Below are 25995 nucleotides of genomic sequence, written 5' to 3'. Positions count from 1 at the left end.
AAACACAAAGGGAGGGATGGAGACAGAAATGAATGTCTTTCTGACTCCTCGTCTTTTATCGGCTATATATCCTCTGAACTGTTTCACTGGAATTCAGTCATAACCACAATAAGTGACTCACACTATATACAATGCACATACAAGTGTTTCCAAGCTCTTTTTAAATGTCACATCTTTTTCCTTCTCGTGCCTGGCTTTCTAGAAGTTCACTTTGTTGTAGTGCCTCTAAGCTCCAGCAGGTGTCACTCACAAGGCTTCTATGCTTATTCCAATGGCTGCTCTTGTTACAGGGGGGGTAAATTTAACAAAACTTGCTTGTAAAATACAGAACAGGCGTGGTGGTGTAATTTCAAGTATAATGGAATACATAGTTTTAGACATTTTAGGAATAACTGCCTGTTTCTAAACTGATGCTAAGTATTGTCTTTAAATAATTCCAATGATGAGATTTTCTAGCCCTTAACGTGGGAATTTTTGGCCGTTTTGGGAACTGTTCAACAAATCCTGTGAGTAAAGTATCTGTAAACTGACTGGATGATGTGTGGGAGTACTTACATGTTATGCAGGACACACCAGCCGCAATGTGGGTCTCCAGAGCTCAGGCACTCACCACAGGTCCCGTACTGCTCGCATGACTCGATGGGAACTTGGGTGACCTAAAATCACAGAAGGATCAGAGTTAGTGCAACATCACGAGATGCGCAAAAAAAAAAATCAGCCTTGGGGTTTGAGTGTGCTAAAAAAAAGAGGCTCATTCAGTCATACAACAAAAGATGATTGAGGAAGTTTTCAGCTTTCAGTTTCAAACAGTAAGTATGATTGTTCTGTGTTATGAAGTGCTACGCATGATTTTCACTGTTCCAGCATTGCAACAATTTTAATCTTGTGTGTTGACCTGATGCACGAGATAATGTGCCTCATATGTTTGGGTCAACTCTGCCCCTTTATGTCAACATGTGAGATGTCAACTGCATGGGCAACTGTTGCCTTTATGTGAGGCCAATGAAACAGAAGTGAGCAGGTGGGATCAGTTGGCCAGAGAAAGCTGTTTCTCTGGCATCAATGGGCTCTTGTCTGCAGTAGGGCATCTGTCCATGTAGGTACAGCCTGAACAAACTCACCTACACATGGAGGAGGAGGGGCAGACACTCATCTCCAACGTACAAGTCCAAGTTGATTACAAAAATATAAAATGTGCTTTTTCTTTTAACTTTCAAAGAGATGTCCAACTGCAGAGTTATTAACTATGGATCCCCCCCCCCCCCTGCATGTACAATTCATTTTTTTAAACAAACAGATGACAGCAGCATAATTGTGCAACTAAAAAGCAATTATTAAGGTTGTACTGTAAGTTTGTGCTGAAAAGAAATGAATGGAGATCAAAACTGATATTTCAAAAACAAACATGTTTAAAGTGTCAACAGCCGAGGATTTGAATAAGCACTTTGAGCACAAAGCAAACACACACACAAACACACCACACCACAAATTCACACTGCTCCACACAGGCCTGTTTAAACTACAGTCATTTGAATAGAGAACAAACGTCCTTGTTTGTGTTTTACATTGAACTTACACAAATGCAGACTTGACAATTTACATGTTTAGACGCAAAACACTAGAGAAGCTTGAGTATGAAACATGCATCTCCTCTGCTGGGAATGTTTTCAGCTGCTACAAAACATGCACTCATCCTTCTGTCAGTTATATATGTGTTTGCTTGCGTGTTTGTGTGTGTGTGTGTGTGTGTGTGTGTGTGTGTGTATGTGAATCTAGCCGTGCCTCTGTCTGCGTCTGTTTGTCTGCCAGACAAGGTTCTGCTCAGCCACATGGCCCTCAGTCTGTTTGTGCAGCACAGAGTGTGATATGGAGGTCAGTCTGAGTGTGTGTGTGTGCGTGTGTCTTTGAGTGTCAAATAGGGCTGTCCAGCTCGCACCTTCATCCACTGTCAGCAGCAGTAAATGTATACACCCTGCCACACACTCTGCCACACAAACACCAGCAGAATCAAATCACAAGGGGAGTGGAAGCTTTTTTTTTTTTTTTTTTAAAGTGAATTTCAGAGTCTAACACAGGTTAATTTACTGCCATGTCTGTCTTTCAGTTTCCTGGCAATTGCCTGGTTGGATAATGACAGCAGACTGTGACAGTGTGTGCCCTGTTCAGCTCGGATCAATGCCTAATAAGTGGCTCCTCTGCAAAATGTGGGGGAGGGAATGAAAGGTGCAAAAAACACCATTTAAGTGTTGTTGTGAATGTGAACCCCAGTGCAAAATCGCCCACAACCGGGTGATATTAATTGCTGTTAGCACAAATGCTCAAATTAACTGGGAGCTGCTAAGAGATAACAGCTGGATGTCAATCAACAGATAATTTCCCTTATAATGCATTACATTCACTGCAGCTTGTGTGCCTGCTATTTGTCATATTTACAGGCTGTGGCCATATTCTTCTCTCAAGATGAAAATATTTGTATAACGTTTATTTGATGGGCTGTTATCATGTGGGTTTTGTCATTGATATCTTAACAGTCAGTTATTTGTAAAATCCAGGCGGACATAATGTTATGAAGATCATACAGACAGCTAAGCAACAAAAGCTAACAACGTTCAACCAAAATCTATAGTTACCACTACTTTTAGCTAGCTAAAAATACTGTTAGTTTACAGTTAGCTAATATAACAGCAAGCTAGTGTTTCTTACAGCTGGCTAACATAACCATACGACAGGATTTGAGACCTCTCCTTTGTTTTAACAGTTTAACTAAAGGAAGTTGTTGATTCCAGTAGCTGTGGTCTAGCTACGCTTATATACCAAATATTTGAGCTTGAAATACGAACAGCCTTGTGTTGATTATCTTTCACTTGTTGGTCATACAGTTATGAAATCAAAGTAATGCATGTTTTATTTTTCAGAGGCGGAACATAGCAGGCTTATAGTATAAAAGCATCTCGTATCCTAAGCTTAGTATCACTAGTCAGTGTGTAAATATGGTGAATGGTGCTGCCTAAACTATCAGCTGTTGTGATATCTCTGAGCCATATGTGCTCCAGCATATATATGTTTTCTTTGTTTTGGCTTTGCTCAAAAGCTCCACAACCCTCCACCTGTCTGCTGGTCCTAAACCCTGCGGCAACAGAAAGACGAGTCCAGAGGGACAAAGAAAGCCATTCACTCGGCGGGACGTTGACAGTGTCTGTGCTGTGTGGCAGACTCCATCCAGCATGGACACCCCTGTTAGATTAACCCCCTGTCACCTCGACAAACTGTGTGTGTGTGTGTGTGTGTGTGTGCGTGTGTGTGTGTGTCTTCTTGCTTCAGGACAAACAGGTGGCATGCTGTAATGAGCTGTAGACGAGGTCACATCAGCAGTAGAAGCCGCGACTGATGACAAACAAGCCCACCAGGAGCGAGACTGGGGCTGCAGGAAACAGTCAACTCGGTCTGTAGGCCTGTGTGTACATCTCCAAAGTGTCTGAATCTCCTCTTCACCTCCCTCAAAAAGGACTTCAGATCCTTCCAGAACCATGTGAGAGGCCTTTTGAGACTTTATAGTATAACTTTCACAGAGGGCTCAGCGACTTGAAAGGGTTACAGTGTGGAGACAGCTGTCGGGGGTGGGTGGGGGGGGTGGGGGGGGGAGGAGGAGGGGGAGGAGGGGGTGCCCCTGTGTTTAAAATGACAGACAGATGCAGCCCCGCTGTCAGCTGATGCAGACTGAAAGGCAGAAAAAAAGGTAACATGGAGGAAGAGTGGTGAGGTAAACAGATCTGTAAACTGAAAGAGCACAGAATAAAGGAGATGAATGAGTATTTGTCTGTGCCATGTGTACTGTATGTGAGTGTGTGTGTGTGTGTGTGTATTTGTATTGATGTTAAGGCCAGCATGGGCCAGCAGTGGAGGTGAGGGGGGGGGCTGGGGGGATCACAGCAGCTGTTGCCCAGCACACGCTACAGTCACTCAGCACAGCAGGGCTGCACAATGAAGCCCCTTCTCCCACTGTGCATGCATGTGTGTGTATGTGTGTTTGTACGCACACATTCACAGCGCCAACGGATGTGCAGATTGTCGTTCCTGTGTTTTCAAGTAAGACAAAGAAAGCTCTGCATGTGATCTGATATTGCCTCCAACTTTCTCTGCTCTCTGTCTCTGTTTGAAAAAAAAAAAAACCCACATTCATACAGTTGCCACAGCTGACCCGAGGTAGACGGAGCATTGTCAAGGAGCAGCATCGCTCAGCTCTGGTAAATGAATGCTAATAAAATTCCCGCTTCAGATGACCCAAGCAGGGGGTTATTCAACCAAAGAGGCTACAGTGGAGACGGACACAGGAAAAAACCTCGGGGACTGACTGGCAGCCGCGGGTTAAAACAACAGCTTCCTCTCTTTCAAAGGCTCATGTTGAATAGGCTCCAGCTTCCATTCATAATGTCAAGCCTTCGCTAATGCAGGGCAGTCTTAACCCCTGAAACCTATACCCAGCTAGGGATTTGTGCATTATTAATCATGCCTATCATTAACGTTTCTGTCTGGAGACATTTTTTACGTCAAAATGCAAAAATCTGATAAGGTTGCATTTTCTAAATTAAAAAAATTTAAAGTGAACATTTTTCTGTAAAAGGCAATCCTTTTGGTGAATTTCAGCTCACGCATTTTTTGTGAAATTATGTCTTCCAAATTTAACTTGGCATTATTATCTACCATTGGGGGCCACCAACAAGAGAACTTTCCCTGTGCATCTTTTATAAATAATGTAAGTAGCTTATTTTTGTTGCAGTTGTCTCTTGAGAACAACAACTTCAACAACAACAAAAACCAGGGAGGTGACAGCGTTGTCACAGAGAGCTGGAGGTTTGAGCATTGCATAATAAACCTGCTGCTGCCTTTATAGCATGAGAAAGAATTCCCACTGTACATGTTTTTTTTCCCCCTCTGTTATTCTTTCAGCCACATGTGAATTGTGACTGCTGCCCTGAGACCAGCCATGCTCACAGCATCTCTGTGATGGATGGGGACTTGGGCAGGACGTGAGAGAAAAAAACTGAAACATATATAAAGGAGGACAGAGCAGAGAGGAAGTGGTCAGCTGCTTTGTGTTCTGAAGAGGGTGAGTCTCTGCAGTGCCAGATGTGCCTTACAACGCCGAAGAGAAAGACAAAAAAATCCCATCGTCACCAGTAATGTAGAGGAACCGATTTTGCAAGCAGTTGCCAAGGCAACAGACCTGGTTCTGACCTCGGGAATCCCCCCCCCCCAAAAAAAACAAAAACAAAAACCTTGAGCCATGATAAACAGCTGGCACCTCTGGGACTTCCTGCCACCTACACCTCCTTTTAAACGTGTACAGACACACACACACAGGCACACAAATACACACATTGGCGGCTCCCCTATCCATTTTTAATGAGAGTTAGCCAGGCTACCACGTCACTGGAATGAGGCACATCGATCATGAACACAATACCAATACTAGCAGAGAGACAGAGAAAGAGAGGAACCATGGGAGAGAGGTATCTGGGATTGTGTCGAGCTGCCTAATCAGAAAAAGCCTGCACGCCTGACTCACAGTGACCCTCCAGTACAGGCTAACTACACACGGATGTCTAAACTACTTCCTTGACCAGTCAGCCTTTAATCTACTCTCATAATCCAACAGAGGCTTTTCCAGACGACCACAGCCATGTCTCCCATGTCTCCTTGTAACTATCTCCGCCTCTTCTTGGTCTTTTTTAACTTTGCTTAGAAAATCTGAATCTGTGAATAGAAATGAGGTTAGGTTAATTTTTCCTCCGGTTATCGTGGAGCATGAGACTGAGGTCAAACAGTGTTTCATCCTAATCATCATAATACCCAACCTTGGCATGGCAGACGAGAGGTGAGTGGTTCTGTTGAAGTGTTATGGCTAGTCCAAGGATAATCAAATCTTGAGACTTCCACTAATTGGACACAGCTTGATTAGGGACGGAACAGGGGATGTGTGTGTGCATGTGTGTGTGTGTGTGTGTGTGTGTGTGTGTGTGTGTGTGTGGTTGTTGGGGGTGCACTGGTGTTGATCCCTTAGGGGCCTTGAGTTGACTATGCTAAGACACCCAAACAGCTGGGAGCTTTGATGATGGCTTAAAACCCACATACCTCGAGCAAATGCGTAAAAAGTAATTAATTTAAACCACATGTGCACATAGAAGGGCTGCACGTAAAACCCCTCCTCATCATGTACATAAAAAACTACAACCTTTATCCCCCTGGAGACATGCAGTTGTGATCTGCGGCTGTGTTCGCACTAAAAGGAATCGCTTTCAGAATCCTTGTTTTTGTTGTTTTGCTTGTTCCAGATGTCAGAAGGCTGCCTGACAAGTCGTTTGAGAGAAACAAGTTTAGTGTAGGACTACACAATATTGATTTTCTTCCACTGTATTGCATTTATTAAAGCTCTGTCTCCACCAACAGCGCCGGATACGTTCTGGATAAAAGGATGTTAGCAGAATTCAATGGGATATACAGTACTGTTGTATATTTGTGGTTTTTCTGAAGGTCAGATTCTTTTATACTGGGTGGTTTTCAGAATAACTGATATGAAAGTAGAGCAGCATTCACAGCAGATATTATTCATTGATTCTAAAAGGCTACACATTGGAGGGAGAGAAGGCTGAGGCAAAATGAAATGATACAGCACGGTTCATCTACAAACAGTCATCTCCTATACGGTGGTGCAAAAATGATTTGGTGTGGAAATGGGAGCTTTTGACCTTTATTGTCACAGTGTTTATTTCGCTTTGTCTACTCACCCACTCAGAGGCAAAACACAATGAGACACACACACACACACACACACACACACACACACACACACACACACACACACACACACACACACACACACACATTTATTTAGTTTATTGGATTGGGCCTGAGCTCCTGGATTTGGGTCAATTGAAAACATCAAGATACTATAAACACACCAAGCTAGGTTTAAATACAGAGTGAAAAGAAGGGTTTAGTTAAAAGTAGATATTACATTATACTAGCTCTCCGAATTGTCAGTAAATAAAGGATGCTGTCAAACTACTAAAGAAGCAGAAATGTTTGTTTTTTCTTTCTTTTTTTTAAATCCCAATGGCCAAACAACACTCCCCACCCCCTTCAGTCCTGGCCAGGACTGGTTACTGGCAGCCCATCAGAAGTAACAGACTGGTTTGAGATGAACTGCCAGGCAGGATAAAAAAAAAAAAAAGGGGGAGGACCAGGTCAGGCGTGTGTCTTCTGACCGTGGTTTGAACTCTGAGACTGAGTGGCCATTATGTGTCAAGGTTGACCCAGGGACGATAACTATGTGTTTAAAGTGGTAATAATACAGTCCAGCCTTTTCTGATGACAATTCTTATGATGAACAGGGTTAGGGCCATTGTTGTGGTTTCTCTCTGGTGGAATTCATGAGGCGTAGACCTCATGTCTCTTCAGTTGAAATGAAAGTAGTTTCAGTAGGTAGTTAAAATGTGTTGTTTGGTATCGTCCTTATGGCTGATTTTGTTCTATATGTTTTTAGTTTCTAAGTGTAATGTTACTGCTGGTACCAGACATGAGAAAACATACCACAGGATTTTTTTTAGTCTATAAAACACTTAATGGTTAAATCACGAATGTAAAAGATATTATCGTTGCTGTATTGGCTAAATCCATTCTGTATGACAGAAGAGAAGTCTAATTCATGTGGGATTTGAGGTGCGTTGTTAAATTTCTTAGCACGTTCCAGAGGGAATTGTGTGTAACCCTATATCCCCACATCTCCTTTATTCAATTGACCCCAAACATCTGTCAGTAAAGAGTCAAATATTCACCCTACAGATTCACCTATCCAGTATAGAATTTAAGACATAATAAAGAAATAATAATTCATGTCCTCTCAGGATGCAATAAGGCAGGTGGAGGAGGAAGATGGGACACTTATTTGTGTGTGTGTGTGGGTGTGGGTGTGTGTGTGGGTGGGGTGGGGGGACATGTAGGGGCAGTGGAGGGAGCGCGAGCATAGAAATAATGGAGTGAGGGAATCGACCAGCAGGGGGGATGAAAAATCCAACCAGTCGATACAGCTAGGAGAGTATCAATTATGTATGGCTTCAATCTTCTTTTTTTGGCCGAGGAGAGGAGGGGGAGAGGTAGAGGGTGTGTGTGTGTGTGCGTGTGTGCTTCAGCTGTGTTTTTGTACATATTAAAGAAAGATACAGCTCTTGGTGCTGAAAGCTTTAAATGCTCCTAAAGCTGTTGAAGAACTAAACTGATGTGGCTTAAAAACAAAGTCAGTGTTTTACCCTCATTACTAACTTCAGTGGATTTCTGTCAAATAAAAATCTTTGAAAAACACCAACAAAAAGAAACCCATTCACCAACTAATGCATGAATCATCAGTGTAATTTGAAAGCAATATAAAGCACAGCTAATGATACCTGCACTGCACTAACTCACGAACACATCTCATATGCACCCTTTTATTCAAGGAAAGGATACTGGTGATTTATCCCCCAGCCCATGGCCCTAACTCACCTTTCTTTTCACTTATCTGCACATTTCTTCCCTCTACTATCTTCCCCCCTTTCCTGAACACTCCCTTCTGTGCTCCCGTGTTCACTCTCCTTGGCTGCTCCCAGTCGAAGTGGCCTCTTTGCTTAGTAATTCAGTCAGGGGGCTAAAAGGAGGAAATTACATCCATGCTGCCCGACCACTTTGAACTCTCAAACCCCCTCTGCCCCGCTTGCTCACTGGCAACTGGTTTAAAGGCCCACACTGACATTTAAGAGATGGACACAGAGAGCTGTGAAAGTGCCAGGAAGGGTTTGTAAATGTGCATGTGTGTGTGTGTGTGTGTGCAGTCATGTGCAAAGACAGCAATAAAAAGTGACACACTCGGGTTTAGTGTGCTTTAAGTTCAGTGAAGCACTCAACAGACAATAGTTTGTTTAACATTGAAAAAATTTCCTTTGTGTTACATGAAGATACACTGAAAAAACTACGAATGACATCACTGGTGTTACAAACAACACCTGCAAGATAACAAACACCACAGAGAGTCAACAGACAGTAGATCCAAAACCAGCGATGAGAGAGCTGATAGCTCATCACATTCATAACAGATACAAAATATGGACAATTTAAATCAATTTTGAATTAAGCACATCACAATACACTTTGTTCTCTTTTTAAGTTGCTATAGAACCTCGAAATGAACTCATAAAGAAAAACAAGAACCATTCAAATAAACGTCCTTTTCATTCATATAACGACTTCTCACACGTGTGTTTTTTAATCTTTGGACAATTTTTGCCATCATTCGGCAGGACAGCCGAAGAGAGACAGGAAATGCCTGGAGGAGAGAGATTTAGGGGTGACACGCAGAAAATGGTTGTAGGTCAGAATTGAAAGCCACGGCTGCTGGGGTGACGACCACAGCCTCCGCACCTGACACAACCACTAGGCTACCGACGAGGTGTGAGATCTTAATCAGGTGCAGGATTATTCTATTTTTTAATTTGATAGTCATATTCCTGAAGGGAGTTTTCCCCACCCCACCTTGTTGTCTTGTTTCATGTTTAGTCGTAAACTGTTTATTTGCACTGCTTGTTTAGTCCGTGATCGGTGAGAGACATCATTTCATTCAGCTGTACATCATGTAAGCTGATGAATCACGATAAAGGTGACTTGACCTGAGGTTGAACCGGGAATGTAATCACTGTCTTCCTGCTCACATGTAACACCGACTGCCTCCTAATGGAGCTTGTGAATGTGGCCCGAGTCTGTCTGACTAATCATCTTTTTTTTCCCTTTTCCGTCAAGATGAATTCATACCTGGCGACCTTCCTCCACTCAGCCACCATCAGACACCGTCACGTAGCGGGGCAGTAAAGCTACTTGTAAAGTGTGTCTGGGAAAGAAAAAAAAAAAAACACCCACTTCACATCATTACAGACTGAGGACTCATTAACATTAGTTGCTGCAGGAACATCTTCAGTCACTTCTGATGAAAACGGTTGAAGTGGTGAAAGACTGGAGTTCAAGTGTGCTTAATCACGGCTCGATGGGAACTAATGTATGTATAGCTGAATTCACATAAGTGAGTTGGTTTATATGAGTGACTCTTACAGCACAGACTCTCTGCATTAACAACCTGTTACTGTTAACTAACGTTGCACTTGGCAACTGAGTTATCTTGCACTGCTTTGTTTCTGTATCTCTTGGTCACATTGTCTATCTATTCACAAACTTGTCGCACTTACAGGATAATTATTTTATCTAAATCTTGTTGTTTTTTTCTGGGTTGATTCAATTGAGCTGTTCTCATAGATTCACCAGACTCCACCTGCCATTGTTGGTCCACACTAGCTTGTGTACCTTTACACAACATTGTTGCTGTGTGTCACTTCGCTGTGCCTCTTTGTCTTTCTTTGCAGATCCGGCCTGTCTGTCTCAGTCCGACATGTCTGTATGTGTCGCTCCGCGGGATCCCAGACTGTCAATGCAGCCAGTAATGAGGTGTATGCTTCAGTCAGCATGTGAGGAGTTAATAAGGAAGCAGCAGAGGCCATCACACATCAACAGGCATGAGTGTCTATGTGTGTGTGTGTGCGTGTGTGTTTGGGGAGGGTGTGAAGGCTAGGCAGCCTCCCTGGCACACTTACGGCTGTCTGTCGACCATCGGGGGTATTGATTTAGAGGGGAAAGGCAGACAGAAATGAATTCTGATCCACAGAGGGACTCCATAGCACACGTCTGTGTGTGTAATTTTTTTCAGAGCGAGTGTGTAACAGTGTGTGTGAGTGTGTGTGTGTGTGTGCGTGTGTGTGTGAGCATGTTTGTTCTCTTTGTCTCAGCGCTTCTCTCAGTCTACATGATGTACATACAAATGAAGGGTTTGGTTACACCCCACTGCTCTGAGGGGTTCTGCACAAATGTAAGTGTGTGTGTGTGTGTGTGTGTGTGTGTATGTGTGTGTTTGTGTGCTTAGATTAATGTTAGTTTGTGTGCGTGAACAAGAGGGGGGAGGGGCATTGATAACAAGGCTCATCTGGTGAGGTACACTTCATCTAATCATGGACTAAGTGCACATGCATATACACACATTTGTCTGTGTGTGTGTGTGTGTGTGTGTGTGTGTGTGTGTGAGTGAGTGAGTGAGTGTGTGTGTGTGTGTGTGTGTGTGTGTGTGTGTGTTATGTTTGCAAGAATGCACGCACGCACTACATCCTCCTTACCTGGACTTCATTCACGTAACATTAATGAGAGTCTACACGTATTACTGAGGCTGAGAGACCCCTTCAGAGCCTATAACAGCATGTGTGATTTGATCCAGTTTGATTCCATAAGAAGTATACAGAGACACAGGCTATAGGCAAACACGCCCCTGCAGTAGAGTGAAAATTATTAGATTTTAAGAAACTGAGGGGTGAGGAGGAGAAAGAAAGCACTGACTGATCTCCAGTGGTGTGTCTAAAAAGTGTCTGGGTGCTTCTGTTTGGCAGGAGAGGAAAAATCAACATAATGAGCCCAAACTGCCTTTGTGTCTCACTCTCTTCTCTCTCCACCCTCTGCCTCTCTCTCTCTCTCTCTCTCTCTCTCCCTCTCCCTCTCTCTCATCCCACGACTCTCAGACAGCTGCTTCTGTGCAGCCAAATTAACTGCTCCCCAGTTGCCTTTGGAAAATGTGAAATAAATAAGCGTGTTTTTTTTTTTTTTTTTTTTTTGGGTTACCTCTGAGGGATAGAGCACTCATGGTTGAAACGCTTAACAGCTGTGAACGCCACCTCCATCCGGAGTGTAGGTAACAGCATTTGTCCACCGCAAGTTTGTCGTGTCATTTCTCCATCCCAAATCCCCCCGCACAGCTCCATCCGTCACTCTGTGGCCCATATCTCTTACCACCATGAGATCCTTCTGGCTCCAAATATCCGATTTACAAGTCAGCAAGAAGGCTAATATTTCAACAGGCTGTCTGCAGACGCACTGTTTAAATCACTGGCCTTATCTGGCCTCATGCTCTTTCTAATATTTTTCCTCAAATATTGCATTAGAGATAGGTTATCCATCCCTGCACATTCATCTTCTCCCGTTAGCATATGTACGAGCAGACAGAGATAAATGTTTGTTTGATTCTGAGTGTGTGTGTGTGTGTGTTTTTCGCACTACTCATCGTCTTTAATAAAGATGGCAAACATTTTCCATCCTTATTTTTAAATATGTGCAAGTAGAACATATTCTTGTTCTCAAATATCGTCTGACTTTCATTTACAAAAGAAGACAAAGCAGCTGAAAACAGCATATAATAGATGTTTATACTTAAGCTTTAAAATATTACAGATACAGTTAATCAACTGATCAATAAATGAATAGATTATTAAATATGCAGGATCAGTTCAGGACTAAGAAAAATCTTGCTCTCTCTAAAAGAGGCACAGGTGTAAATAGAGGATCTGGTGCACAAATACACATCCATCAGTGATGTACTGTAAATCATAAATATGAAAATTCTGCCCACCAGGAGCCCAAAACAACACCAAAAACACATTCATGTCTGCAGTAACATAAAAAAACACACATATAGCAGACACACAAACGTGCACCACCACATCCATCACTGGGGTTCAGGCTGACAGTTTTGTCAAAGTGAGCCGCAGGGGAGAGGAGAATGGCAGTGTGGGATTGAGTCCTCCCATCGGACTCTGCACTGACAGGAGGGAAGAAAAGGGAAAAGGAGAGGAGAGGAGAGAAAGGGGGGAAAAAGTGGGGGAAATGCAGCAACAGCAGACAGAGAGAGAGAGAGAGAGAGAGAGAGAGAGAGAGGGAGGAGAGAAGGTTGAATCGGCGTGGATCACCCATCAAAACCAGCAGCTCTCCTGCTGGAGCCTGTTTACGACAACTGGCCTTGTGAAGGACAGACAAAGAGCAATACTGCAGACCTGGCAGCATGACTGCATCACACAGTAAAACACACACAGGCACAAAAGACCTCCTGAGGGCTCGGCAAAACTGCAGCAAATGAACCAAGGACCCGGTAAGAACACACATACAGTAACAAATGCACAGAAAATGCACACAAACACACTTTGTTCTGCCCCTCAAAAGGCAGCTGGTGGTGTAGTGAAGTGAGCTGTCAGCCTCCTATCAAACAGGAAAGATCAGTGTACAGAGTGAGGTGAGCGTGAGACCTCTAAATAAACACCTTAACCACAGCGTCGGGGACCGAGTCTGCTCCTCTACTGCTCGTGTGTGGGCTCCGCTTCAAAAAGCTGCTATTCGCTTGGTGGTTGTAGCTCCCCGTCTAAAGAGAAGGCAATCGACAGACAAAAAAAAAGAGACAGCTAACGGGAGAGGGAAAAGCGAGACTCGCAGACATGGCCTCCCGCAATTATAAACCAAACATTGCCACTCTATTCACGTTCCTTTTTCTTTTTCTTTTTTTTTGTTTTTCTGCACCGGCTCCTGACAAACCCTGTCGTGATTCCTTCAACCAGCACTCGTGTCTGTCCCTGACACTCTCTGGGCTCTAATTAGCCTTGTAAATAATTATTGCAATTAAAGCCTACAATTAGGAGAAGTGAAGCACTGCCATTAGTTTCACAATAAATGTCACGAGCATTCTGCATAGGCACTGGGAGGAAACAGACAAATGCAGTTGCCATTATAGAGGCAGACAGACAGTGAGAGGGAAAGAGACAGGAAGAGAGAGGGGAGGGGAGGGTGGGCTGGGGGTGAATGAAGGCAGTTGACATACTCACAGCTCTTAATTATAGAGCTGATTATTCTGGCAGGATGGCTCCTGGACAGTTCTTTTGGCTCACACTCAGTGAGTGACAAAGTGCACACGCACACATGCACAAAGATATACTACACCCAAATGTAAAAAGCATACACATATAACTACTGTAGTGTGGTGCAAGTAGAAACTTAAAAAAAGTGAGTTCAGACAAATTAAAATGTACTTCACGTTAATTCGGATTAGGGTATCCCGATATTCCAAGAATTTTAGTCGATTCAGCAGGAACGTTAAAAAAAGGGACTTTTTTCGTCTTCCAGAGGCCACGTCTATGTGAGCAACAGTCGGCCGGCTAATGGCAAACTGTGGGAGACTGCAGACAGATAGAGGCGAAGGTGTCAAAGAGTCTAAGGATCAGGTTTCCCTTTTCCTCATTATCTCAGATTATGTCGGAGGGCCAGTGAGAGACTCCTGCGGGGGGAGTCTGGGTGGGAGACAGCCGTGGGTATTTTTTTTACAAGCTGGTATTGAGGGATGTGCAGACGCAAACATGATCGTAAAGCCAAACGAAAAAAAATATATATATTGCCACAGGGTTTTGAAATCCATTCATGCTGGAGATGACACTGTTGAGTCTATTTGGAGAGCGTTTCACCTGGAGCTGATGTCAGGATACGCAGAGGTGTTACGTTACAGACTGCTAACACAGTCTGCCGGCCAAGTCCCTGAATTCACAAGAATGTACAGAGCGTCACATTATGCATTGACCTCAGCAATGCATGATAACAGTATATCAGGCTAAGAATGACATAGGTGTACAAATGTACTCTGAAAACTCGATGTCCTTCAAAGCACGCACACTCAAAAACTCAAAAAGATTAGATTTTGGCACCTTGTGGACAAAGCAGTTAGTCTTATGTCTTTGATGATGTTGCACACGTGTAAGTAATATGATGTTATTTGTGATCTTATTCGTATTGAAAATGAGAAGCAGGATTGGCTTAAAGACGCCAATATCATGCATCCCTGAATGACCTGAGCTGACTTGGATGTGGAGGTAGGAGAGGAGGAAGGCGGGTTGATGGGGAAACAGGAGGAAAGAGGGGGTTCAGGCCGAGACCTGGGTGCACAGGCTTCTATTAATTAACAGCTTGATGGAGGCTGACAGGACGTGTGCTGCTATCAAATAATGAGGTTAGGATTGGCCAATGGTTCCAGGGCACAAACCCTGATTAACACTAATCCTGGCTTGAGTCAATTAACAATGCCTGCTCAGGGACTCATGCAAATGAGGTGCCTTTGTCAGGTGGGCTACCAAAGGGGGAGCGCATAAAGCGCGCCATTCAGACGTGTAGAACACAGCTAGAACATAAATGAAAGGGGGGGGGGAGACACTCATATCGGTCATCGGGAAAAAGAAATCGCTGAATGGCAGTGGTCAAGCAGATGGAGGCTATAAAAACATGATTCAGAGTAAGGGGCGTCTTTCACTGACCTGCTGAGTGAACCCATCTGTTTGATGAACAAATGCGGTCAACCCTTGAACTTCCCATAACACCCTGACCTCACTATGCTGAGAGAAGGCACATAAACAGATACATGCATGAAGGCAAACACACGGATCATGTGTGTCAACACACGACCACATAAAGCTTCCAACATGTCTGTTAGAGGGGGGAAACGGAGCTCATTAAACAGGGACTAGTGGAAAAATCACCATGTTGACATACGAAATAGGATTGGTGAATTAATTTGAAAAGCCGTACAACTATCCCGATGAACAGCTGCAATGTCATGACACACTAGATGACATGGCAGAGGAATAAAGAACTGATGAGCCAACAGAGAAATAGTTGCAGTGGGGAGTGGACAGGGAGAGAGCATTTCATTGTCAATGTCAAAATCTGAGATTAAAACAATAAACAAGTCAACAGGAGAAGATTGTCTACTAATCAAGTGCAGATGTTGTTGTTCTCTTATATAACCTACATACCAACTTATATAAATCATGTTTAATTAAATTCCATTCAGGTTAAAATTATTTGGTACATGACAATAGAAACGACTGGAGGAACCTTGACCTTCGATGCCCAAAATCTAAAAGAATGTATCCCTAACTCCAAGTGTACCATATTTGAAGCCATTTTCTTCTTGTGTTTCAATCACGCTCAAAAAAATGCTGCTGGGACAATGGGCGATAAAGTGCGTTACATTGAGGAAGAATATTTCATCTTTGGATAAAAATGTTAACAGATTCACAAGATAAGATAAGATAAGATAATCCTTTATTCATCTCACGAGCGGAGAAATTTACAACCTCATACTTGTATCCGTACAGAATCCACTTGAATTCTTGAATTGCGTTCAAAACCATTCTCATAAGAGAGCTCAGTGTTTTTTGTCCATCAAACTGTAATCAGTTCTTATTCCCTCCAAGCATTCCACATATAGCACATTCACAATAACAGGAAGGCTTGACAGGCATGCAGACACGAAACTGAAAGCCATTATGCCTCCTGACAGAGCTGTCACAGGCAACATGGCATAAATACAAAAAAGTATATAAATGACCACAAATCAAAAGCTAAACGAAGTGAGATTCGATCAGTTGACTTAAAACTACACAAAAATGTTCAAAGAGGACACAACATTGGGCAAACATCCCAAATACGTACAGACATAAAGCTCCAGATTAAGGGAGCTTGACAATTGGGTCAGGGATGAAAGTGCTTGCTTGAGAATGAAAAGCTAAACGGCATCATCAATAACATTGGATGTGTGTATTGACAGGGGAATTTATTCTAATTTGTCCAGGTGTCAATATGAAGTGAAGCTGTCAGTGAAGCAAGCGAAGGATCCAAGCCTCACCACCAAACAGACAGCACCTTGGTAAGAAAGCGGCCATGCGATTGATTTGCTGGCCCTCACCCCTTTAGTTGGCCAAACTAACCTCCCTCCGCGGCCCAAGATAAAACATGATGGCCAATCTATCAAAGCCAGTGTCTGCTGTCTGACTGATAGCAGGCTTTTCTGGAGTTTGTTTCTATTGTTCAGTTCTGCCAACAAAAAAAAAATGGAAACAAGCTGGTCAGCTGCGGCAACAGTTACCCTCTCATGATAGGCTTGGATGAGGATAGAATAGAATATGATGTGCTGCCCATGTGTTGGCACATGGCAAAACATGTTCTCAAGCAAGACTTAGCATCCTTAGCTTGGTTAAACTTTCCCCTGGGACTGTGGACTTTAGGAAGTTTTTGGGTTTTTCCATTACAAGAACCAGGCTCTAAATCAAGTCCCCTTCAAAGGAACTTTGGGTGGAATTTGCAGCAATGAACATCTCTGATTTGTTAGGTACTCGCAGCATTCAGAAGACTCTTCCACACATCTTATTTTGTAGTCCTCAGGGTATCATGACACCTCGTTCAACTTGCAGACAAAGAGGGTTTGGAAGAATAATTTATTCCCTTAAAAATGGTATTCCTTGGATCAAAAATCATGAACCCTGTTGCCTTTACAATTAACCACATCTCCAACTCTGGTCTAGACTTTGTGGAGGCCTGGCAAATATGACACCTCTTAAATTATCAGATATTCAATACAGTAAAACCAACACTTTAATTTCAATTTAAGGCCTAAGTTAGAGACTATTCTTACTGCACTTTATTCTTAAATCATAGTAAAATGGCCCAAAATTCAACCACGGATTCAACAGGGGAATTAGGGAACATTTAAGAACGAGAGAAAGATATCTCTAATACCCCGAGGGATGTAGAAAAGCATTTCACATTCAGAGGTAAAAGAAGGCAATAGTCAGCATTACGATTTCTGAACCCTCAGCTGAGTAAAAAAATGTGGGAAAGACTTCAGAAGGAGTGAGAAGACTTTGGAACTTAACAGAGGTGCTAACTGAATTCACTACACTCGAGTGATTTCTCTTTTATACAGCCCTCTTGGTTTTTCCCCTGTGCTGTATCAGCGGGCAGTTGGAACTCTTTGTTCGTGTGTCACTGATGGACAGATTGGTGGGAAGCACGGAGATAAGGGTCGATGGTCAAAACCCTGGTCTTGTTAACTCTCTGGCAGCTGCAAGCTGACCAGACCCCCTTTTAGGCCAGCAAAGGGTCAAGGGGCTGGAAGGCAGCGCTTGTTGAGGTAGTGCCGCCCAAAACCCAATCATTCCTTGTCAAGATGAGCCCGAATCTGAACAGAAATTTGGAATGCACAGATAGTGAGATCAATCCATATGGGTATCTCCCTCTTCATTCATTCACTGAGATTGTGGCTTCATTTCAGTCCAACGTCCATGATGCACATTAAAATAAATCTAAGAAACTGCTCCCGTTGAGGTACATACCTAATTTCTCGGCTCTGACACAACAAATAGTAAAAAGGAAGGAGGAGCTTGAAGGAAGCGCACACAAAAGACTAATTATGATTTGTCCTTCAGTTGAGTCCTATAGCTTTTAGCTTGAACCTTGGCCAGACTTCTTTCCTACCCACCAGATTTTTGTTTCCCTGAAAAAGCGGGTTAAAATCCTCCACAACAAAAAAAGCATGCAAACACATGCTCACATTCTTAAATCTTTAAATGAGTGGGCTGGACAGAAGCCAGTCCAATCTGCTTGTGGAGGGTGTACACAGTCAAACAAGGGAAACAAAAGGCTCTCCAGCTATTCTGCTGCTGTCTGCAAAAGCTGCAACACCTACAGTGCACAGCGTAAAGACTGGCCACAAGCCATCATGTGTTCCATGGCCATTAGCACATGAAATCAGCGTGTCATACACACCAAAGTCCTGCATACTGATGAGCCAGTAGCATGTCAGCTAATCTAAGCCTGGACAAGGTGTGAATGAATCCTATTTCCTCCTGTCTTGATAACCACTCAACCCATTTCCTCCCAATCTAACCACTGCAGACACACAAAGGTTCTGTGGGGATAGGGAGGAAGAGGGAGGGGAACCTGAAAACTCTAGGGGAAAGAAGGGTGGGGGTGCTCGGAGGGAGAACAGGTTGAGACGGGGCCTTGAACAAAAAAAGGTTTTTGGTTTTTTTTTTTAAAAAGGAGAAAGAATCCATGCATGGATTTCACATTTCACAGATGAGCACCTGAAAGAAATTGGCAAGCTGGAAAAAAGAGGTGTTCTTTTCTTTTCTGATAATCTGTGAGCTGTAATGTTGCCGTTCCATACATGGAGCTGGGGGTTTGGGAGGAAGGATGGCGTACAGGGATTGGAGGCTGAGGGGGTTTGATGTTTGCTAAAGAGCTATGGGTGTGTTGGAGAGTGACAGTAGCACATGGCTGAACGCCTCTATAGGGGGAGGACTGTGTGTCTGTCCATGAAAGACGAGTCTGTTTTACAAGCCAGCTCAGTATCCCTGAGTTGGTCATGCTAGTAGGAATTACAATCTTATCCGTATAAAGAGTTGGCAATTAGAGGGCCCCTATTTCACTGGGCACACCATTAATTCTGTTAGTGTCTGTTATACTCTGTGAACTAAAGCTATAAAACATTATAAAAACCATTGAGCTCCCATTACAAAGTCAACACCTGCCTCTTTCTTGGGATTTAATGAAGACATGATAAAAACGTTACCACTTCTTTCATTTGGGCGAGGTTTTTTTTTCTTTACGTCGGGTGTTTTCAAAAACCTTTTCAGGCAGAACTAAGGCCACACCACAGGTATCACTTCAAAACCCTTTCAGATGTTAAATCTTGATTGTTCCCCATGAATAATACATTATAAACCCGGGCTAGGCGTACTGGCCGCTGACCAAAGCAACCGACATAATGCAGTCACTGATTCTCAACCGTGTGTGATGAGTGCTCGCTTGACTGCTGGGTGCCAGCGGCCGCAACAGCACAATACGCCACAAAGGGGAATAAAAAAGAGCCTCGTGAAAATGTTGATAATCCAGGCCCCCCAAAAGACCCGATTCGATTCTTGAGTAGTTGTCGCCATTTATCCGAGTGCGCTGCATTGTGTTGATAAACCGACAACAAAGGGAACGGACGGCGCTCGTGGCCTCACGTTGGGGCACGGTGTCAGGCATCCTTGTGTAGCCATCGGTTGGTTTGAACTACAAAAACGGCAGCGCGGCACACACAAACAGGCTGATACAGGACTGCTCGAGGTGTCAAAGAAAAACATTAGGCCAATTGCCGTTCGCCGGGTAATGTGTTTATGGAAAAAAAAAAAACATAGAAAGAGAAAGAGGCGGAAAAAGAAGTGGTTTGTTATGAATGAGAGACAGACAGAGAGAAAAAGACAGACGCCAGTAGGTGGGGACGAGGCCAGAACAAACACTTCCACGGATCCAGTGCTCTGAATTTGCATGAGCTGGCAAAAGCACCAGTGGTTTAGCTCTGCTCCAGGTGCCATTCACACATGAATACTCTTTCTACCTGTTTGATTAGAGCCTCTCCTGGACTTGTAATGGTGTTGGAGCATTACTGTAGGCACAGTGATCTGGCTGTATGCAAAGTAAGGTTTAAAAGATAAAGGTTAAAGCCCCCCACAGCTTGGCATGTAAAACCTAGGCAGATGTTATGTAGTACATATCCAAGCCTGCTTTGTTACAGCAGCGGAAGATTGAAAGATATGGTATTCAGTTTGAAATCTACAGCGTTTGATGCAATATTAAATGCAGGGAGGTGTTGCAAGACATTTCAGGGGGGCATTTCGTATGACATATGAGAAAAAGAAAAAAGGGGGAAAAAAAGGGCGAGGGAAAGAGTCAAGGACGTGTCTGGAAGGTGGCTCAGCTGAATCTCAAGAAACAGCGATGACCTTTTTTCTCTTCATCGCTGAGCATGCCGCCGGGCACTGCTACCCAGCAAGTACCAAAAATCGCAGGATTGTTGTTCTAAATATAGAAGCAGTCACATACACTCACACATACACACACACACACACACACACACACACACAACATGACTCAAACATGTGATCTGGCAGAAATCCATACAATGGATCTCTAGAATCATGGGATGCAACGTGGACAAAGCTGAAAGCGTGAGTTCTGTGAAAACCCGGAGATAATGCAATGAGTGTGTTTTTAAAGATTTTCCAAGAGAAGAACCACAGTGGATATCAACAAACAAGCTAAAGAGAAAGCTTGAGATGAAAACCTGCTGTTTATGTAATTCTGGACTGTCAGTAATGATACAGCACCCTACAGGAAGGCACGCACACACACACACATGCAACACGCTCACACACTGCTCCTGGAGAGGAGAAAGTCAGTGAGCCAGGTCTTTTCATCAGTTCCACTGCGCTGCCTCGCACTGGGTCAATCTCAGCACATCATTAATAGTGTGGATGCTATTGTCATTACATCTACCAAACAAAAGCACAGTTTAACATGGCAGCAGAACGGATCGAATATGAAACAGGGAGCTATTAAAATATGTCTTGGGGGTGAGCGAACAACGGCGTCTGGTGTGGGAGTGCGAGGAAGAAATAAAAACGAGAGGGAGCAGAAAGTTCTTTCACACTGTAAGATTCTGACACTGAAGAATATCTATACATATGCAGGAGGTGTGATCTGTATATGTGCGGGTGAGAGGAAAAAAAGCGGCTCGAAAAGCCTCATGGTGACTCCATTTGAACACAGAATGTAAGGCTGGTGCTCGCATGTGTGTAATTATAGTTTTTTCTCATGTGACTGCAAGAGCCAGTGCATTAAGTCAGTACCAATGCAAATGAACACTGAAGGGAGAGTGTGTGTGTGTGTGTGTGTGTGTGTGTGTGTGTGTGTGTGTGTGTGTGTGTGTGTGTGTGCACGAGTGGGTTTGTGTGTGTGTCCCTGTGGGTGCTTGTATGCATGTTTGTGTTTACAATGGCCCTCACACATCCCACGATTCTCAGCTTCGCCACAACACACGCAGGCAGGTGTGAGGACGGGAGAGAGAGAGAGAGAGAGAGAGAGGGAGAAAGAGAGAACGAGCGACAGCCCAGATTGTGGAGCACGGCCTCGCTGAGCAAATACTACTCACACTCCCTCTCCCAATTTCTCTCTCTCTTTCTCGCTCCTCATTCACAGTCTGGCTCTCTCTCCCCTCGTCTATCTGTATTCTCTCTTTCCCACTGTGCCAAACACACAGAGGCCTCTTTGTTATTCAGAGTAGGAAATGCAACTGGAGCCAAAATCTGCCCTGCATTCTGTTTGATATCATCCCTCCTTTGTTCTTACCGTCTCCCATCACCATGCGCTTGGCCTCGAACGGCATCAGACAGACACATGGGAACAAGCGGCGCTCAGACAACATGGATCTCATGATGTCCTGGATGTCTGACTTCAGATGTAGCTCGAGGTGACATTTAGGCTTACGATAAGATAAAGGTCAAATAGATCTTCCTCGCTGCATGCCATATTGTGAAAGGGCGGTTTTGAAATCCCACCCTTGTGCACTGTACAGTGTATAGAGCTTGTACTTATTCAACATGGTGCCACAGACTTTTATAAGAAGTGGACGTATCCACTGAACAGTAAAAAAAGAAAAAGGAAACGGTATCCGTTGTAGGTGTCGAAGAGGAAACAACGCACTTTCCACTTTCCGAAAGTAAAGCTCGTCTTTGTTTCCTAAGACCCAATGTACATAAAAATGGATGATGAAGCAGAGTATGCTAAACATCTAGACGACAACCATGGCAATCTTGAAATCAACATAGAGACAAGGCTAGGACTACTGCTGGAATCTGATTGGATAACCCGGGGGCCGCCCCAAATTCTGAACAATACAGCACTTGGCTATTTACCTTATGGAGCTAGGATTTATATAAAAATCAACTATTTAGGCTGTGCAGCAACAGGCGGCTGGTAGCGGCTGTGGCTCAGTTGGTGTATTCGTCATCGAAGGTTCAATCCCTTCTGCAGCCACATTTCAAATGTGTCCTTGGGGAAGACACTTAACCCTGAATTGCTCCCGCTTTTTCGCGTGTGAATGGAAATAGTTACTTCTGATGGTCTCACCACAAAGCCACCTTGGCCATCAGTGTGTGAATAGGTAAGTGTGGCATGATGTAAAACTAGAAAAGAGCTACATATGTAAGGAGCTTAAGTGGCTAAGAATTCTGGAGACGAGATTAAAAAAAATTGCCATTCATTTGTGTGTTTGCACGCACATACTTCACACCACCCCTCCCCAAGATGGCAGCCGCTACACTGCCACAATCAAAGCAGATCATGTGCTCTTCCAACCAGATTAAAGTGAATAACAATAAAAATGACTGACATTTAAAATGAGGACTTCACAGATTCTCTGAGTGAGCTCCTCACAAAGAAAATTAAAGGTTGTCTTTTTGGGCCCATACGATTTTCCGTCAAAATTGCCATGTTATGAAAAAAAATGTACACAGCCAAGATAAATCCCAATCCAGTTACTCTGCCAGGTGTGACTACTGAATCGTATCCTTAAACATGCAGGGCAACCTCCCTAAAGGAGACGATTTATTTCAGTATGTGTGAGCATATGTGTGTGAATGTATGTGTCTGTCTGCCTCGATTCCCCCCCCAACCCCTGGAGAGCGAAACAGAGGAGTCCACACGCTGAATACTAATAATACTCAGCAGCATCACCGCTCATTCTGAGGACGAGCAGTTATGTGCTCCCACATCAAACGCTTGATTCATCTGCAGAATAAGTGGAAATAAAGGATTCAGTAAATATAGAAGACAGGACTTAGTGCAAACCTCCTCTCTACTTTTGAATACAGCATGTGTGCAATCGTAGCTAATCCTGATGATATCCATAGACATATATGAGATTTTAGGGTCGTCCCCTAACAGTCTGCTTAACTGATAAAAGTAGTTTAACTCAACCAACTTTCAATTGGATGGATTGTTGCTGGAAGCTAGTTTGCTAGTTAGCCACGCTACGCTATAGCTATCCATATAGCACTAACACGAGAGTCATTGAACGTCTATGTCTGTGAGTCTAATCTTTTCTGTTCTGCTTTTGGACTTTAACCACGTGGGAGAAATTTAGATCAATGTGCATTTTTAGTCAGCAGAAGCAGCGTGATGCTAAAACCTCGACTCTTTCAGCTCGTCCTTCTGTTGGCTTCATCTTTGTGCACCAGGGGGACGTCGAGGCGTGCCGTCCATTTCATTAATACAATCTAAGGTTTAAGCACACAACTTACAGTAAAGTAGAACATTCCTTCGTTGGAAGGTCCTCTAGTCTCAAGCTACTGTTAGATATATTATCATATTATTCATGATAAAAGAGCGAGCTGGGATTTGGCCTAATATCTCTTCAAATACTATTTCTGTAATTGTATCATTAAAAGTCTCCGCAGAAATGTTGCTTGAAGAGTGGAGCTTATAAAGGGGATTTGAATCCATTATATTTTTATTCTCACAGCAGGCAACTGTCAGAGAAACTTTTTAGTACTTCTTTTCAGAGTGGAATCAAACAAATCATCATATCACAGCTGTGTGTTAGTCAAAGGAACTGAGTGGAGAAAGCAGCTGCAGATTACAGTACATATGTTTCCCTCCTCTCAGAAATGGTTCAATGGTTGAATAACTCCTTCACACCAAATTCGCCCCTCATGACTCCTAACCTGTGAGCTCTATCCAGCCGGTTGTTGAGTGTGTTAAAATCAGAGATAAGCAGAGAGGACGGCAATCTATCACCTCACTCTGACAGCCTGGCACGTCGTCTGTCTCCGGGGCCGCTGTGCTGCCACGCTCCCCTGCAGCTGCTCCTCCTCTCCTCTCCTCACTTTTTTCCATCTCTTTTTCTGTACTATCATGTTTCCCCCTCTCCTCTCATCTCCTCACCTCCACTTTCCCAGTGTGTCCTCCTCCTACCCTTGTCGTCCTCGCCTCTTCTTCCCACTTAGTATGTCAGCTGCATTGATGGCTATCGGCTGCTTCCCACCCGCCCTGCAACGCTGTGTCACTTCATTAGAAGTGTGAAAGGATGACCTTGCACTCTGTCTCTCTTCTTCTCCACCATGTCTCTCTCTTTACTCCGTCTAAGTCACACGCTCCTCCAGCTGCCCCTCTTTCCTTCATCACTCTTCCTCTCATCCTCTGCCTCAGCCAGCCAGCAAATGCCCTTCATCTATCTCTCTCGCTTTTATTCTACCTTGTCTTTTCCTCGTGTCTCCATTTCTTTCCTCCTCCCTGCCCTCATTGTTCTCCTTCATTATCAAACGCTGTCACAACGTCCCCCCGCTGTGCCACCCAGGTTATTTATAGCTAACAGAGGGTGGTGGTGGTGCTGATGTTCAGAGGTGGGCCAACTTGGGCCCTCCTGGAGCTCACACATGCATTCACACTTTTCCTGACATTTAAACATGTACACACACACACACGTACACCTTTAACCAAGACATTCTCAAACTTAAAGGCACTTTGTGTCGCTAGCAGCCGCGTGCCTGTGTCTTACCTGTCTCTCCGACATGACGTAGAGGTAGTTACGGTCGAGGGAGAAGGCCATATCTCGCAGGACGGGGCTGCCGTCCTTGATGACGGATATCGTCTCATACTGGACGCCACCATGAGGAGGCCCATCAACACGGATCTGAGAAACACAGACACACAAACAGGTCAATGATTGCTATTTATACCAGTGTGACAGCAGGAAGGGGGAAACAGAAGAGGAGTGATTGACAGGTAAGACAGACGTGGGTCAAACAATATTTGCAAGACAATCTATCATTGTCAGATAGCTGCCGGGAGATTCAGGCAGGTGGAGATACTCCATTTCAACCGCTTGGATATAGTTTAAGTTCCTGTGATTTAATATTATCATGATACAGGATACAGTATGTCCTGGGCTGAGTGTCACTCCAGTGTGTGGCTAATTAGCTGTAGTCTTTGTTCTTAGTCTTAATATTATTTTTTAGAGTTCTTTCCCTCCTACTCATTTCCTGAACAACAAAGACAACGTTGATGAGTCATCCTGCTTTCAAGGAGGAGTCGGCATCCAATGAACTGTTGTCTCATAAGTCCCGCCCTCACGATGAACCGGAGGTATACGCTAGCTTGCGGTCATATGCAATGACCAAGCTTAATATTTCCCACATTTTTGCAGGTGAGCTGTATGTGTGAACGCAACCTTCTCTATTTGTCAAATGAACTTTAACTGGACTTTTTCTTCAGACCCCAAAGTAAAAAAACTCATCTGAAGTCAAGGTGAGCTGACGTGAGAATGGGGCTTTTAACAGCAAAAATTGTCATTACAGCTATTGGTGAACTCGTCCGCCATTTATCGTCGTTTTTTTTTTTTTTTACGTCATG

At 43.7% G+C, this 25995-nt stretch overlaps 1 protein-coding gene across 1 annotated transcript in view; it reads right to left on the bottom strand.

Annotated features, from left to right (window-relative positions):
- The window catches only part of plxna2 (plexin A2), a 188986-nt gene that overhangs the window by 85183 nt on the left and 77808 nt on the right, over window positions 1-25995 (bottom strand). Inside the window, exons 4-5 of the mRNA XM_079360016.1 lie at window positions 25142-25276; window positions 556-656 (exon numbers count right to left, since the gene is read on the bottom strand). Of these exons, the coding sequence (XP_079216142.1) occupies window positions 556-656; window positions 25142-25276 (236 nt within the window). The remainder of the gene's footprint in view (window positions 1-555; window positions 657-25141; window positions 25277-25995) is intronic.

The sequence above is a fragment of the Symphodus melops genome (assembly GCF_947650265.1).
Source record: "Symphodus melops genome assembly, chromosome: 13".
NCBI classification, from domain to species: Eukaryota; Metazoa; Chordata; class Actinopteri; order Labriformes; family Labridae; genus Symphodus; species Symphodus melops.
This window is presented reverse-complemented; position numbering and strand designations above follow the sequence as displayed.